This window comes from Xiphias gladius, chromosome 22 (assembly GCF_016859285.1).
Source record: "Xiphias gladius isolate SHS-SW01 ecotype Sanya breed wild chromosome 22, ASM1685928v1, whole genome shotgun sequence".
Lineage (NCBI taxonomy): Eukaryota > Metazoa > Chordata > Actinopteri > Istiophoriformes > Xiphiidae > Xiphias > Xiphias gladius.
Window position 1 is genome coordinate 25,901,231 of NC_053421.1, and position 17,113 is coordinate 25,918,343.

The 17,113-nt window shown below is 43.0% G+C and overlaps 1 protein-coding gene across 4 annotated transcripts; it reads left to right on the forward strand.

The window, feature by feature from the left end:
- The first annotated feature begins 3,190 nt into the window (after positions 1–3,190).
- arl4aa (ADP-ribosylation factor-like 4aa) lies at positions 3,191–7,657 on the forward strand. Of its 4 annotated transcripts, none has more exons than XM_040118641.1 (2): positions 3,191–3,278; positions 6,189–7,657. In XM_040118641.1, the coding sequence occupies exon 2, from the start codon at positions 6,290–6,292 to the stop codon at positions 6,890–6,892; it is 603 nt and encodes a 200-aa protein (XP_039974575.1). In that variant the 5' UTR covers positions 3,191–3,278; positions 6,189–6,289; the 3' UTR covers positions 6,893–7,657. The 4 variants fall into 4 exon arrangements, with proteins under 4 accessions (XP_039974575.1, XP_039974576.1, XP_039974574.1 ...); XM_040118642.1 differs by lacking the exon at positions 3,191–3,278 and adding an exon at positions 4,136–4,400; XM_040118640.1 differs by lacking the exon at positions 3,191–3,278 and adding an exon at positions 4,136–4,396.
- Positions 7,658–17,113: the final 9,456 nt, after the last annotated feature.

A 17,113-nucleotide genomic window follows, 5' to 3' on the forward strand; every position in this document is an offset into this window, starting at 1 on the left:
AATTAAATCAATATGATAAATGTGTTGAATGGGCACAAGATTCCAGACAGAACAAATGCGTTTACAGTTAATTGTTCGTAAAAAAAAACGCATGAGTGGAAACACTGGGAATTTGAGGTGGAGAAGTTTGTTTATAAGTAAAAATGATAATGTGACAAGGTGCAATGGAGACATTTTGACCGGCACTCTTTCGAGTGAGACACCACTGGTAAAAACATTGATTTTGAGCTATTTTGCTTCCTTAACACGCCTTGGTTCTGTCTATTGGAAAGAAAAATGTCTAACGTATTCATTTAGGTGTTTATTTTACCTCACTTTGTCTATTAGCGTCTGGAGATTCCGATAACATTACATATCTTTAAAGGCCGTTGTCTCAAAAAAATGAGTTGTTTTTTTTTCTCATATAATGAGCCAGAGGTCGCCCCTTTTTGTGTGTGTGTGTGTGTGTGTGTGAGTGGGGGGGGGAGTTTTGACAGTATTTACAGAGTTTTGACTCTGTAAAAACCTTTGGCTCGAATCTGTTTACAAAATAAACAAGAATTTTGAACCCGGCTTTATCCAACGTTCAGATTTCTGTTCTAGAAATGTGTGCGAGTTACTGCATATTTAATTAGATAATTCATCATTTGCACATTTAAAAATGATCTTTCAGAAAACCAGTAATTTCGTGGTTATATCTGTTACTTAAATTTTTACCCCATTCACCTGCATTGCCTCAACCTAACGATGTAACTGAGCCCTTCTCTCATCCAGTGGTGTAACGGCACTGGACCGGAGGGCGGTCAAAACATTTCGCACGCCATTTGGGCGGATATTTGACTCCTAACAACAGGCAATGACGGCGTTAAAGCAAGATAAACTTGACAGGATACGGTTGTGATGATGGGACAAAGCAAAGCAGTGGAGCTTTGGGAAAGAAATAAAAAGGGTGTGAGAATGACTAAGGATCACATCAGTGATTACACGTTTTTTGTTCGTTCACTACTATTCAGATCCACTTTATAGTTACAGCACGTTTCACTTATTATTGTTATTATTGGGTCGGGACGATAAACCGAAGGACTTGGCAGAGACGGCAGGGACAGCATGAAACTTATGGCAGAAAACGCGCAGCGAGCGGCGTCGCGAAGGTCGTAGCGCGCCGCACAATGAGGCAAGCTGGTCCACTGGCAGCTGCTCGATCGATACCCCGAGAATGACAAGCACGCGGAGCCTGCGCATGTTTGAGGCATATCTGTAACGGCTGCACGTATGTGTCCAGTGAGTCATCTGCGAATCTGTGCATAACTCAGGGACTAAATATAAAATGAAAGGAATCTCGCCCACTGCATTAAACCGCACGATCCACGGGCTGCCATGTGTTCTACTTATTTTAATCCCCTGTTATTCTTTCCAGTATCGAACGACGTTAGAAAAAAAAAAATCACCCGTCTCATGAAAAAAGGTGTATTTTCGGCATGAATTATGAAGCTCGTGTTTACCCGTGTCAATGTTTCTCTACAGTATGTTCAGAAGTCTACTGCCAACTGGGACCAACTTGTACAGGGAGAAATTAAAAGAAAACAGTAGAGTAAATCCTCTATAGGGGAGGCTGGAATAATTTAGGACAGGACAGAAGAAAAAGCTAATGTGTAAAAAAAAAAAAAAGAGGCACATTTTCAAAATAGTGAGGTGATTTTAGCTGCTTTTTGGAAACTGTCCGTCCTTTGTCCAAGCAGCTTTTCCACAACCGGTCGCGGTTCCTTTCATTTCAATACTTAGTGGTAACAGTACTTATCTGAACCCAAACGAGGATCTTCTCCTAAACTCAACCAAGCCGTTTCTGTGCCTAAAACCTAACCAAACCTTTACCAAAGCAATGTCCCTGTCACAAAAGGGTTACTTGATTTCCAGCTGTCATTTCTAACAGTTTATATGTGGCATATTTTTTTCTGCCGCCAGTGACGGTGCTAATTCATGAAAGTTCCTACGGGTTCTATCAGAGGGTAGAGACAGAAAAGCTATGTGGTGGTTTAGGTTGGAGAACTCCTCTCTCTTTTTGTTGTTACTTTTCATTTTAACGTTTCTGTAGTTTTTATGTAATTTTCACCAAATAATCTGTGGACAATATGAATTTGAAATGGACCATATATAACCTGTGGTATAAGCTACATAGCACGAATGGGAAAAATAGACCAACTTCCAGGATGAATGGATGAATGAATCAATGGATGGATGAATGGATGGATGGATGGATGAATGAATGAATGAATGAATGAATGGATGGATGGATTTAATGAATGGATGAATGGATCGATGGATTGATGAATAAATGGATGATGGATGAATGGATGAATGAATGAATGAATGAATGGATGAATGAATGGATGGATGGATGGATTAAATGAATGGATGAATGGATGAATGGACTGATGAATGAATGAATGGATGGATGGATGGATTAAATGAATGGATGAATGGATGATGGATGAATGAATGGATGGATGGATGGATGGATGGATGAATGAATGGATGAATGGATCGATGGATTGATGAATGAATGGATGGATGGATTAAATGGATGGATGATGGATGGATGGATGGAAAAATTGATGATGTCAAAGTCAAGTTTGCATTTTGTCCTATTTTTTATGTATTTTCTTGTTAAGTTTTGTGTATTTGTATAAAATGCCATTTTGGGCTGAGGCCATAAATGGAGTGGTATGTGCCATTGATCCATGGTGTAAAAATAAACATTAAATAATAAAGGATAATAATAACACTTTGAGTATTAATTGTTTTCGATCAAATATCTGACTAGTGCTTGATTATACTTGATGAAGTGAGTCTATTAAAGGAGAAATCTCTTGATCATACATGGTGGTGCTCCCCCTGTGCAAACTTGTTTGCGGCTGCCGTATCTCTGTGCGAAAAAAAATAAAATAAATAAATAAATGAATAAAGTGAAGATCAAACACACAAATGTGGCCTAAAATAGTTAAGAAAGAGAGGCGGGTTACGTAAGGAGGCCGGTGGCCGAGAGCCAGTTACTGTTTGTTATCCTTCATGCATGATGGGCCGCAGTGAATGCGGCGCTCGCTTCCTCCCCTCCGACCAATCGTTTCAAACAAAAACACGCGGTCGAATGGGGCGGCGCTGTTTCTGCACACACACCCACACACACACACACGGACGCTCACTCACTCACTCACTCACTCACTCACACACACACTCGCTCTCTCTCTGTCAACACAAGCACAGGCGCCGACTGGCCCGAGCCGAGCCGAGCCGAGTCAACGGTGAGTGAAATCTGGTTGGTTTTTTTTTTCATACTTTCAACGGTTACCGACGTTAATCAAACGGGGGGGGGGGGCTGTCTCTGAAAGGTCCCCGGTTTGTGGTTTAATATGGGCCGTGAAGTACCGAGAACGAAAGGAGGGGGGGGGGGGCTCGGATTGTAGAGCAGCTCCCCTGAACTGGGTTAGAAAGGGGATTTAGAAACGTTTGAAGCCTCTTGCACCGCAATTTCTTTCAAAAAAAAAAAAATAAAATAGCTCCACATCTGCAACTTGTAGTGCGAGAATTGTTGTCAGTGAAATTGTAAAAAAAGCGAGTTTAAAACGGGACACATGTTAGTGCTACTTTCATTTTTCAAGCCAAAATGCCAAATGTTTCCTGGCTCCGGCTTCACACATGTAAGAAAGGGATCATTTTCTTCAACGTATATGACAGTAAACGGAATATCGTTTTAATTATTTATTTATTTATTGGAAAAAGCCATTAATCGATTAATAAAGGAAACAAGAGTCAGAAACTAAAAATAATCGTCAGTTGCAGCCCCGTTTTACTCAAGTCACACGTTCAGATTTTTACTCGGGGCATTATTGCAGCGTGGTGTTAGTCCTCGTACTGAAGAAAACCCGACCCTTAAAAAACCAAAAACCAAAAACCGATCAAATACGGAGCAGAATGGCGTGACAGGCAGTCGAGCAACAGGTGATCCCGATGCCCCGGGCGGGAGGCGCGACTGACAGCCGCCTCAGCCAATCCGCTGAGAGCGAGCGGGGCCCGCGCACCAATCGCCGGCGCCCCGCAGTGTCCGCGATTGGTGCGTCGATCCGGACTGGGCTCGCCCTCACGGCGGCGGTGTCATCTGCGGTAGAGCCGCACGGGACACCGAGGACGGGCAGGCGGACAGACGAGACTGGGAAGGGACGGTGCCTCCGTCGTCTCCGGCGGGGGTTTTTTTCCGGTCGACGTCCACCGCAATAACGATAATAACAAGTAGTAATGATAAGAACAAGTGGGGGACACACCGGGAGTTGAATTTCAGGCCGCGTGGACGCCGGGGAGGACCGTGGTTGTGTCCAGAGAGGCTCGGGGTTTAATGTTGTCCCCCCGCAGATGGCTCAGACTGGTAGGTGAGCAGTTTTGTTCAGACTGGAGATTACAAAAAAAAAAAAAATGCATTTGTCCCCCTGTCAGTCCTCAGTAAATGTGGTGCAGTCCCGTATCCAAAGACAATCCGGAGGCGTTGGAGACTAAACTCATCTTTTAACCATCTGGCAATCCACTAAACTCAAAGTAAGGATTTACTGTTGCACTAGTGAAACTAGCCAGGCCACATGGGAATGTAACAGGGATACCATGCAAAAATAAATGAAATGTATTTACGACAATAGGAGGCACGATAAGGTCGCCGTAAACTCCCTGCTTCAGGTGTAAAATGAAGTATGTGACAGCAGTTTTCTGCCGTGGCGCTTTGGATAATGCCCTTTGCGCTGTCACAATAATGTCGACGTGACATTGACACTTTGATACCGGACTAGGTGCGGTACATCTGCACCTAAGGGGTTTTTCCTGGTCACAGAGGCTGCGTTGATTAAACCGTTTGTGGACTTGGACTGTTCTGGGTGAAACGGAAAGCGGAGGCCTCCATTTGTTTGGTCATCATGTCCACGTCAATAACCACTGTTCAGAGTTAATGCATGTGAAAAAATCTTCTGATACGCACCAGTGGTCATCCCTGAAATGTCGTCACATTTTTAGTATTTTTAGTATTCAGTCGAAAATACTATGATGTTTGTTTTTTGCATGCTGATGTAATGATACATGACTTTTCGCTGCTCACTTGACATTGCAATTTGAATGAATTTCTACCAAAGCAAATAGAAATAATTGTTTTTATTCTAATACTTAAGGCTGCATTAACAGTTTGTTTGGGGGGGCTGAACAAGCTGAAAACATCAAACCTGACATATTATCGTCTTATAAAGTTTTTACGGTGAATGTATCAGCAAACAGTCGCCTATTTAGACATCCAGCAGTCACAAAGCAGCGTTAGCATTCATTCTGGCCACGTGACAAAATGAAAATCTAACATTCACTCTTCCCTGAGCTTTGTTTTGGTCTCCAGCTACTCCTGGAAAAAAAAACACGTCTCTTTAGCTTGTTAGATTCTTCGCTGTGTTCACAGTCTAGTTGCTAACTTTGTCCATCTGCCTTTTGGTGCTCTGAAGGTATCATTCCATTCAGTTGCTTTATCAAAGTGCTTTTGCCGAAAACAACTGCCTCCCGAGGCTGGAACCAGGATGGGAAAATGTCGTTTGCGGGGGCAGGGAACCAAAATTTGAGCTAAAACGGGCTTAAAAGCTCACTTGAACTGAGGGGACCTGCGGTTTGGTGATGATTCTCTGATGGTTTGTCACCTGTGGGACACTCATCACATTACAAATCGTCACTTGAACCTTTGTTAATATAAAATTATTGTTTAGTCCAGATTTGAAGTGAGACGATGTAACTTTTGAAAGAGGACATATCACAATATTCCCCTCACAGATCCATTAAGGATTTTGCTGCTGCAGCTTGACTTGGTCTGGTATGACCAGAAGCTTATGGTGGCTACAAGCAAACTTTACACTGATATCGTGTAACTTGCGTCAGTGTGTTGACTTCATGACTCCTTTCTACATATGCTACGGTTTAACCGTGTTTTACTCATTCAAATCACGTAATGATGAGATCTTTAAAACAATGCACTTAAGAGAATCTTGGGAAATGTGGGGAAATTTAACGTAACTTGATCATGTAATTGCCAGCGGTTGCCACAGTGGCTGTTGTTCAGTAGAAGTTGCGTTGTCTCGCTTTAAGTGCCACTGCTCCTGTAAGCCTGTGTTTCACCCATAATAACAAGTGCAATATGCTTTCAGGTAATTGCTGCAGTCGTTTTGGGATATAAGCAACTCTTAGGCTTATTGCTGGACAGTTGGATCAAACCTCCCGCATCACAAATCCTTCCTCATGAGGAAAGATGGGGAATGGATTGTCGGAACAACCTGGCTTCCTTTCAAGCATCCCGTTCTTCCAGTCTTTTCACATCGCCATCCTCGGACTGGACTCCGCGGGGAAGACCACCGTTTTGTACAGACTGCAGTTCAATGAGTTTGTGAACACGGTGCCCACCAAAGGTTTCAATGCAGAGAAGGTCAAAGTGTCTCTGGGCAGCCACAGGACTGTGACATTCCACTTCTGGGACGTCGGTGGTCAGGAGAAGCTACGCCCCCTCTGGAAGTCGTACACACGATGCACGGATGGCATCATTTTTGTGGTGGACTCTGTGGATGCAGAGCGCATGGAGGAGGCCAAAACGGAGCTCCATAAAATCGCCAAGACATCTGAGAACCAGGGGGTGCCCCTGCTGGTGGTGGCCAACAAACAGGACTTGAGACACTCTCTGGGATTGGCTGAAATAGAGAAATTGCTGGCACTGAAAGAACTGGGCCCTGCGACTCCTTGGCATCTGCAGCCAGCCTGTGCCATCATAGGGGACGGACTCAGGGACGGCCTGGAGAGACTCCACGACATGATCCTGAAAAGGAGAAAGGTGCTCCGGCAGCAGAGGAAAAAGAGATAAACTAGTCATGAGTCTTGTCTGCTGTTTTATGTGAAGGAACCATAAAGGATTTTCTCCTGGGTGGATTCACGCTTCCACTGCAGGTCCAGATTCAACACGCTGAGTTTTATCAGTCCAAAATACAGCTTTAGGATTCCACCTCTTGGTGTTATAATGATGCTGTTGATCAGGAAGTGACACATAATGGAATACAGTATGAAGATGAGAAAGTTTAAGACATGTGTGGATATGTTATAAAGAGTTTATGGGTTAAAATGCACAGAGGGTTTGGGGTCTGGAAAGGTGATAGAAGTTGTTTTAAGGATGCTGTACGTTTCATGAATGGCTACTGGCTGTTCCAAACAATATTACCAAAAATAATTTTAAAAAAGGCTTTGACTCGTTGAAGGGTTATTTGGTAAAAGATTCAACATTGTTACACCAGAGGGGGCAATGAGATGATCATCAGTTTTATTTTACTGTTTTATATGTTGTTACCATAACTTGTTAATTTTTTTACACTGGACTCTCTTTGTGAAAGAAAAGTATTATCATGCATTATTGCATTATTATCGATTTGCTTGCTGTCTTATATCTTGATTTTTAAAAGCACTTTAGAGTATCACTTCTTTCGAAGTTTACAGTTTTTAAATAGAGCACATTGTGTTGGATTTTACAGAAATGTTTGGACAAAATACAACAGATTCTACTGTATAGTAGGTGACCCTCTTTGGCCATATTGTCATTAGAAAGGTATATGCATTATGTTTCGCTAAATAAAACATATTTAGAACAATGCTGACGATGGTATGGTAGCTATTATTATTTCCTACGTGATATTCAAGAACCTGTATTTAAAAATCAGGTACGCAGAGGTGTTCAGGATTGTAACCTTCAATTTGTTTGGGTGATAGCAGGTTTGAGCTTTGAGAAGCTTGTTTGAATCTGCAGAATGGCACCATTATTTAAACAGGCAATGTATAAGAACACCTCTTTTAACAAGGCACCAAACCACCAGTTCCCCCAGTGGAGCTGCCGAATTGCTGACATTACAGGACTAGTTGTTCTGTCAGCCTAGGTTTTTGAAAAACAAACCTGCTCAGTCAAACTAACCTCTAATTATCACTGTAAAAAGTCCTCCTGGGTTTTATTTTAAGCAACTTGCACAATGATTGTGCAGGCAGAGGAGCACACCCACAACTTGAAGGTCCATTTAAATGACTGTGCGTAGATGTAGAGCGCTGCACGGAAAGGTTGGACACGCCTTTGTGATAGCTCTTCTCACCTAATACATGTCACGTAGTGAACTAAATGTCTACAGGCAGAGGTAAAAGTGCTCAAAAGCAAAGTTGCTGCACACCATTGAAGCCTGATACTAAGATCCAAAAACCCAATCCGAAGCTCTCCACGATAAAAAAAAAAAAAGCTTAAATATCTTTCTACTATCGGCTGCTGCCGTGTAAAGGATTAAGAGATGCACTGATGCGTTACAGCACGGACGGGCTGTCCCCAGCACTTGAAAATGTTGTTCGGGCAGTCTGGAGGCCAAACCCAGCGTAACAGGCTGGGGCAGGAGACTGTGAATCCAGGGGCATTGCCGAGTATTTTTGGACTGAGTTGGGCGGATGTGTGTTTTTAACACCATTTGCTCTCCCATTCCTTTGAAACAATTAATGACTGTGAGCCCAGCCACCCAATGCAGCTGCTGGCCTTCTAAAATAAGTCTGTGATGCAGATTGGTAGTTTGCACTGCTCACTGGCTGAATCACCAAGCATTCTCACCATACAAATATCTGTTCCACTTCAGAGTGATAATTATGAGCTTGATGTGGGGTTTTGACGCTGAATCCCAAGGGATCTACTGCATTTAAAAATAGAAAGGAAAAAAAAAAAGGGTGTCCTTCGCTCTAGATTTCACACATTTCTATGACTTTAGGCCCTACAGCCGAATGTAATTGAGCTCAATGGAATACTGTCTGATTAATTTAGGTTTTTCTGTGGCTTTATCAGAGCAGAGGGGAACAGGGATTGCGGCGAGAGAGTGAGGAGGAATGACACGCAACGAGGGTCCTGGCTGGATTTGAACCCAGAGTGTTGTGGTCACATGGTCGCCCGGTTTTTGTCAGATGGTGATGAATCGTGTTTTTGTGTCGGGAAGCCCAGGTGCCTCTTCCCAGCTTGTTTGCCAAGGAAACTCAAAAGGGCAAAGGCATATTCACACTTTTCCTGATTCTGCTTCCTTTTTCTCTGCGAGCCAAGTTAGTTTCCAGCGTGTCTCTGTGTGCGTGTGAGTGTGTAAGTCAACTCGTATGTCCTGCGCTGCTGTCTGTTGTTGTATGTACCTCAGGTCATTTCCTTTCATCTGTTGAAGTATTCACCAGGGCATTACTGTTAGTTATTGGCTCTGTAAGTCATAAAGCTTATTCCTTGGCTCGTGCTTTATTTTCGCTGACTAAGACTAATACGCCTAAAACATCTGCAGAGACTATAACGACCGCAATCGCCTTTCTTGTTAACGCATTTCCCCCCTCTGCGTGGATGGGACTCCCTCTGTCCCGTCCTTTATCCCTCCTTGTCCTTGTAAAGTCATCAGTGAAAGGTGGATCAGGGTAAACAACGCTCTTGTCCGGGGGCCATCTATTAACCCATTAACATCAGATGTTGAGTTTGGCACAGAAACCCTCTTACCAGCATGAAATGAAAGCACACTGCGGTGCATGTGGTGTTTGGAGTAGCTCATCCATACAAGAATTCGCACCCATTTTTGCGTTCATACTGTACTGGAGCTATCTCAGCTGTTGTTGCTGAGAGTTATTTTTCAGGTTGGGCGGCCTGCGGCTGAATACTGTACAAAATGTTCTGCTGTGTGCGTGTTTGGTGAGAACATGTGCAAAGCAATGAGATTTCTGCTACATCATTTTAAAGCTGCGAAGTGGGAGGAGCTGCTGGCTCCGGGAGGACTTCTCCACACTGTAAATTCCCATGTCAATGTTAGTTTTCTTTTAATGACGATCCTGAGGGTTTCTCGACATAGACACGCCCCTGAAACACCCTCAACACACAAGTTACGGAGGAGTCTCATGGAGATCTGAACGCTACTATAACTTTAAGTTATGGCCACCAGAGATTCACAACATTTTCTTGTTTCGATTGAGAGCAGAATGCTACACCATGGTTGCAAAATTCACACTGATTCGGTCTCCTAAAGTGAACTGACTGAAACTGCTAAATGTGCAGGTTTCTACAAAGTACAACCTTTGGCTTCCACTTGCTGTTAGCAGTGCATGGAAAACAACATTAGGTTCCGTAACAGGATGTTTTTCGGAGTTTGAAGTGGACTGGAGTGGCTTCTACTTTTGACTTTTTGTTTTCAGACAACACTGATATTTTACAACGTGTTTTGCACTGGTGACTCAACCAGGAGAGTTTCCTGTTCATCCACCCTTGGAAGGCCTCCAGCTGCCAACTAACTAATACTGTCTATGCAGAAAATGAATTTCAGCTTTAATCATCGTCATTTTTTTCAGCTCAAATGACACCGTGGAAGTCTTGTGAGGCTGTCTTGTGAACTGTTCGAAACTAATGAATGATATAAAATGAACTTCTAAAACAAATAACACTGACGTGGCACAAGGGACATATAACAACTGATATCAATGTTAAGTGAATTAATATGGCCTATTTCTAGTCACTCAGAAAAAAAGAAGTTTCAGGGTATGTTGCACAAGAAAAACAATGAATAAAATGAAGTATGCTAACAGGTAAAATCAGCTTTCATTTGAGTTGTTTCGATGACAAAACAAACAAGAAAAACCTGACTTTAGTGAAGTTGTGAGAGTCTCTTATTTATTGTATCTTATTTTTCCAGCGTGCCAGGGGACGAGAAAGCCAGCTCGCACAGATATGATGTTGGGAACAGCGTCTAATTGTGAAGCAGAAGACGAACAAGGGGGATATTCTTGTAGCACAAGGTACCAGGACCTAGTCATGCCTCCTTCTTAAAGTAACCTTTGTTCAACCAGCCTTACTCAACATGTCATTCTTCACACAACCACTTCCGTAAACTAATCATTCTTTTATTGGCATTCATAAACAACATATCCCATTAGTCATAGGCACAGAGATGCTGTCAAAGACTGACCAGAGCTGTAGTTGTTGATCGCTAACAAAATGATTTGTCTCTTCAGTCGTCCTCCTTTGAGACGGAGTAAGGAAAGATACCCCATGACACACTGCACCGAGCAATAAAAGCTAGAAGCTATCCCGGAGGTACGGCGGGACCTCGAGCGCATGCATGTACTGTAGGGGTGTGAAGACAATATGTGAATGCCTTTTTTGAACCTGAACCCTGAGCTGGATATATATACGAGTTTTGGTGTAAAGAAAGTGCTGGTAGAAGGAGGAGCCATAATTTAAAATGCGTACCGCAGGGCTCTCGTTCTGCGTGGCCGTGGCACAGTAATGTTTCTGTCAAACTGCACGACTGCGCTTTCCCCCTAAACCCACCTCCAGAGGGTTCTCTTAATCTGCTGGGTTTTTGAGATTTGTCCCGTTGTGTACTTAAAAAAAGGAGACGCTGCAATATATGCATACCCGTAGCCTGCTTATTATGCAAGGTTATCGTGACGGGACTCATTTTTCTTCCCCGAGTCTATTGAGAGCGAGTGGCCTATTTACATGTGAATTCCTCCCGCAGCCCCGCAGCCTCGCTCAAAGTAGCGAACGGGGCCACCTGCAAGGGGAGAGGGGGGGAGGTGGAGGAGGGAGACGCTGTTTGAGGAGCTAGAGAAGTGTACTCCTGTTTTCTTTGGTGTGGAGAAGAGAAGCTGGTTTCATTAATCCTTAGGAACCAAGTAGAGAGAGAGAGCGAGCTGTGCCAAAGTGAACAGAAGCAAACCAGACGAAGGTTGTGTTTTATAACCCAAATACTCTTGTTAAGATACTTATTTAGTTAAGATTTAAAAATTCTGTGGTAATGTTGGGATTCCAGTGAAACATTTTTCTGTTAGCGATTCTCATTACATATTCTCATATGTCAGTCAGAGTGAAAATGAACAACCTTATCTCCTACCAAATATTTCAAATACTATAAATTGGCTTTGCTAAATGCATTTTGCCAGAAACATAATTTCTTCTTTGAATGCATTCAAGCCGTCATTATTCTTCAAATGTAGAACAGCGGATTGTCGAACAGCGTCTGAATCATTCTTCACAGCATGATATCACCCAATGATATCATGCAAAAGAAAACAAAAGTCCTGCACACCATCAAACACAACATTTCGGTCATGGACCGCCATCAGGCATCAAATGAAACCTTTTCTTTCACTTGAACTATCCACGAAGTCTGTTGGAGTGCATCGGCCATACAGTTGCTCAACCCTGCTAAATTCTAGCTCTACAATGCCCAGTTTATGTTTCTGTTGATGAGAAGGTAGAATCACACCGGCAACTTTGATGCACTCTTAATGAAAATACCAAAAACTCAACTTGTGTCCATGACAGGGTGAGGTGGTGTCATTATGCAAAATTTAATCCGCCTGAAATCTGCGACACTGTCGTATGTGTACAAATTGCAGCCTGCACCAAAACCCGATAAACTGTACCTTCAAGCAAAACCAAAACGAGCAGTTACTTGGACGACATGCACAGCTAAATGTTGTTTTATTTGAACAGTAATAAACTGTTAGGCACTGGCTGCGTGCCACTGATAGGTGACAGAGTTCGTGGGATGACATTCCTTGGTTCAGCCTGTGTGAAAGGCTCATTGTTGAGGTGACGACTGCTCTTTCACCTCTCAGTCTCTGTCTGAGAGAGCATGTCTGTCGGCAGCTGGAGCGGGAGTGGAGGAAATTTGTATGTGCGTGGGGGCTCGGACAAGTGGGGTTTTCATTCTCTCTTCCATTTTGACCTTGAACCTTGGGCTACACAGTTACACCCACTCAACATCCATAACCAACCCAAGTCCAGACACAAATTGGGTCCATAAAGAGCTGCGTCCCCTCCAGTCTGCGTATTGTGAGGCACAAGCCTGTGAAATCTGTCTTTGGTCCTGTTTGGGCATGAGGGATTATGGTGGGTTTAGGCTGTGGTCTCCAAAGCTTTATGTGCGCACACCGACTGATGTGGAAATGCATGGTGTGCAGTGGATACAGAGTTGTTGGGTGGCGTTTCATCATTCAACAGATGAGAGGCCCCCAAAATAGTTTGAAGAGTTAGGATTCAAGATTCGGTGCTTTGTCCAACCAGCAAGTGTTGTGTGGTTTTCAGAACCTGGCACTAAAAACTCAAGAAAAAGGAATAAAATAACACAACTTGCAGAAAGGGCACGTTTACAACCACAGACCTAGTAAAAACATCAACAACCATTAAAAGAAATACTCAGGTCTTTTCAACATAGCAACACTATGATGGAAAAAAGTTTAACGGGGATTGTCGTGGTTTCATATCAGTTGAAGGATCAAAGCAGAGTAGGAGAGAAGGAAGAGTAGAAAGAATGATACAATAATGAAAGGCACGATACTGTGTTACCCTCTGAATGGTGTGAAGTAAACATTAATGTCCGGCAAAGTCTAACAGAACAGAAACAATCAAGAAATGTACATGTACCTACAATTTGTACTTAAATACTACGAGTAACTGTACTGAGTTACTTTCGATCTCTTTGAAGAACCAAAACCAGTGGTGACACGGTCATAATCAGACCTCAGCTATAATCAGATTCAAGTATGGAGGCATCAATATCGTGTTGAATGGAGAGGTGTGGAAATAATCACATTTTTAAATGAACTGTAATGCAAGATATATGGTTGAAATGTCTCAATTGTCTGTTATCTTTGCCCCCTAAATTATTGAATGCATCTGTTGCAGGTTGATACGCTAGTCAGAAGCCTCTCAGTGAGAAAAGACCCGGGACTGTTGTTTTGTCTAGACGCTCTGCCCTCTGTGTGATAATTGAAATTCAAATCAGATACTGTCTGTGACTCACCTAAACCATTCTTAGCGGTGTCAGCCCTCAAATGAATTCCCAAACCAAAGAAAGAAGCCTTTGCAGGCTTTCGCACAGAGGTCACACGCTTTTCTTCTCTCTTAAGATATTTTAATTAGATGACTGCCTCATGAATTAGTGTACAGTCAACAGCAAGGCTGGCCTTAGAAATGCCAATGTCTGACGCTGACTGACTGATTGATGAAGTTACTCCACTGGTCAGTTGGCCAGGGTGTTGCAGTTTCCCCACTGGCCGTTGCTCTTTCAAAATTACTTGGTGCAAACGGTTTCCAAAATTTCATGGGGGGATGTTTACAGGCGGTGTTGCCAATTTAGTGCCTTTGCTGCTAGATTTACGGACTTTTCGGACCCCTATAGCAACCCTTTTTCACAAAAGCACATATGTGTAGAGTTAGTATTTTTAATGCAGTTCAGATTGGGTGGGAAATGGCCAGATACGATAACCTATTTGTTATTGGCATAAGGTTTTTTTTTTAATTTGAGGTATATTGTGTTATTTTGTAAAATGTAATTTCAAATCTTCCCAGTTTACATCATTAATTAAACAGAACTTTAAGTGTCAGGTCAGATGTGTCAAACCTACATTATATGTTGATAAGATCTCTTGTCCTCTCCTCTCGAGCCTTTTGTGACACCCAATACGATTGCTCTCAATGACCCACTTCACAATACCTCAAAATCAAATTGTTCTTATTGGAATCACACTGGACCATAATCTAATTTGCGGTGAAACCTAAACGCCACCATTTCATTCCACCTCTAAATGAGAGCCGCTGATGTCTCAACTAGTTTGTTGTTTTTCCCCTCTCCTTGTGTAATGAAGCTAGCTGCTGCTGACCTCCTCCTGGTATAAACAGCATGACTCCCCTGACATTAGCAATAACACTGACGGAGGTATTTAAACAGCCACAACATGAGGAGCCCTACTAGGAGTTCATTAACTGCAAAGAAAGGCAAGGCTGAATAATGAACTGGGCCCTTTTTAGCAGGGATGAGGAAGGGGCGGGGGGTGTTATATTGATGTTCCTCAATGATTAACACTCCCGACTTACTGGCCAGAGCTTCTCAGTCTGCACGGATTTCCATGGCAATCGGAGCTGGCCCGTCACCGCAGGCGTCTGTGGCTTTATAAAGCTACACCTTTCTGCCTGGTTACACTGATCAGAGATATTTTGAAGGGTGGTGCGCTTGTGGACTTGTGGTTTTCCCCCCGAGCTTAGTAGAAGTAGCAGATAAGAGCGGATTGATTGGGTTTTCAGGGAGTCTGGGTTTCACGGTTGTCTGTGCGCAGGCATGCGTCTTATCTGCATCACAGTCCCTGGGATGCCTGGGGATACCCATCTCCCTCTGAGCTCACCTCTGAAGGTGGAGAGGCTGCACTTTGTCTCAACAGCTGCGGAGTGTCAGAGCTCGTGACCTAGATTAAGCCATTATCTTTAAGAAGACCCAAAAAGTCAACATCTCAGTCCATCGGAAATCTTATCAATTGTCCCCTGCTGCTGTGTCAGACGCTGGATCCGGAGCGGAACAATCAGGGGACAGGTTTTCTATGAGAACCAGACTCCCAACTCCTACACAGAGCAAAGCCTCCGGGGAGGGGTGGCGGGGTGGACTGGTTTACGTCTCCTCACCCCCAGAGCCATAAATCAAAATAAATTAAAGGCAGGCACTCCCAGCACATATGGTGCCCTCACTAACACAACTTTTCTAAACCAGGACCGGATTGAACCAGCTATTTGTAATTCCATTACTAAACTAGGTTAAAATTTGAATTTACAAACTGATGTTGCAACCAGCTGGTGGATCTGATTTAGAAAACTTTCTTATGCACAAATTTAAAGCAGCGGTTATCGTGGTCAGAGGTCAGTTAGTGGAGATTTTTTCCAGTTCTGTCACTATGTAAAGTTAAAATTGAATTAGCACCTACAAGGTACCTGATTTATAAATACCGTATTCTGTAGACATGTTTTTTTTCTTTTTCTTTTTTATCATGTTCTGTGAAGTAGATAAATACATCCATTGTCTTAATCAGTCACTTTGTGTAGCACTTTGTGTCATCTGGTGCAACTCTCTGCAAAAACATAACAGGGACACGGCTAATGCTAATGTAGCCATTGTTGGACATTTTTTTGCTGTGTGCACCACTTCTGAGATTCCACGTTACTCTGGCTCTGAAAAGAAAGACGTGATGTACAGAAAATGAAGATGCATTTATGTACGATGACTTATTTTCCAAAAAGGGGCACAGGTATTTGATTTCCTCAATAAAACGTGTCCTTCATTTGGTAGAAAACCAAAGTACCCACAGTAGTAGGAACTTTGCAGAGCTTGCTCTGGAACAGTTTACTATTTTTTGACGACAGCTGATGCTTATCAGAGTAAAATACAGCAAGGGTTCCCTGCACCACCACCACCTCCCTTTTCTTTTTTTCTCCTCTCTCTCTCATATGGCAGTAAATTCACTGTACAGCGTGCGCACTGTCACTGAGCCAATGTTAAGCCTCTTATCGCTTCGCCTCCCACAGTGCTCTCTTGTTTGTGCTCCTTTAACTCCTAGTTAAACCTCGCATGTCTGATTTGTTTTTTTTTGAGTAATTTCCCTGCTTGAAGTGTAGACAGTGCTAACATGTGAAAGGCCTGTCAACATGTGGAATACAGTATAAGACAAAGCATGGTAAGTATTGTCAAACATTCTTTTTTTTTTTTAAATATCGGAGTCTTTTGATATCATTACTTCATCTGTCGGATGATTGGAGTTTTTCAGTAGTGTGCCGCTGTGAAGCATTCAGATTCCCGAAACAAACTCAAAGGTCTTCCTCCTAAATTCATCTGATCTCCTTAGAAAAGCCCAACAATCCAGTTAAGGCGGAGTAATCTTCCGTCCTCAACGTGCAATTAGCTCTGTCCTTCCTACCGCTGAGTGACCCACATGGATCTGTCATCACCTCCATTTGGCACTGACCGCCTTAATGGGTACATTTACACTGAAATCTCCCTCTGATGAAATGCTTTGTGACGATATACTTGTCCGGCGAGAAATGGTTAAAACGCTGGGTGCGTTTTGCAGGTAACTGCGTCGCCAGCACAGCTCCATTGTTGGGTAACACGTACCAAATGAAGCATGTGACATCTTCAGCACATTAAATAATCATATCGTGCAGAAATGAACCAGGGAGAAAATGTGACAAATAAACCTCTGAATCCATGACCTCTGAAAGGTCTGAAAGGTCTGA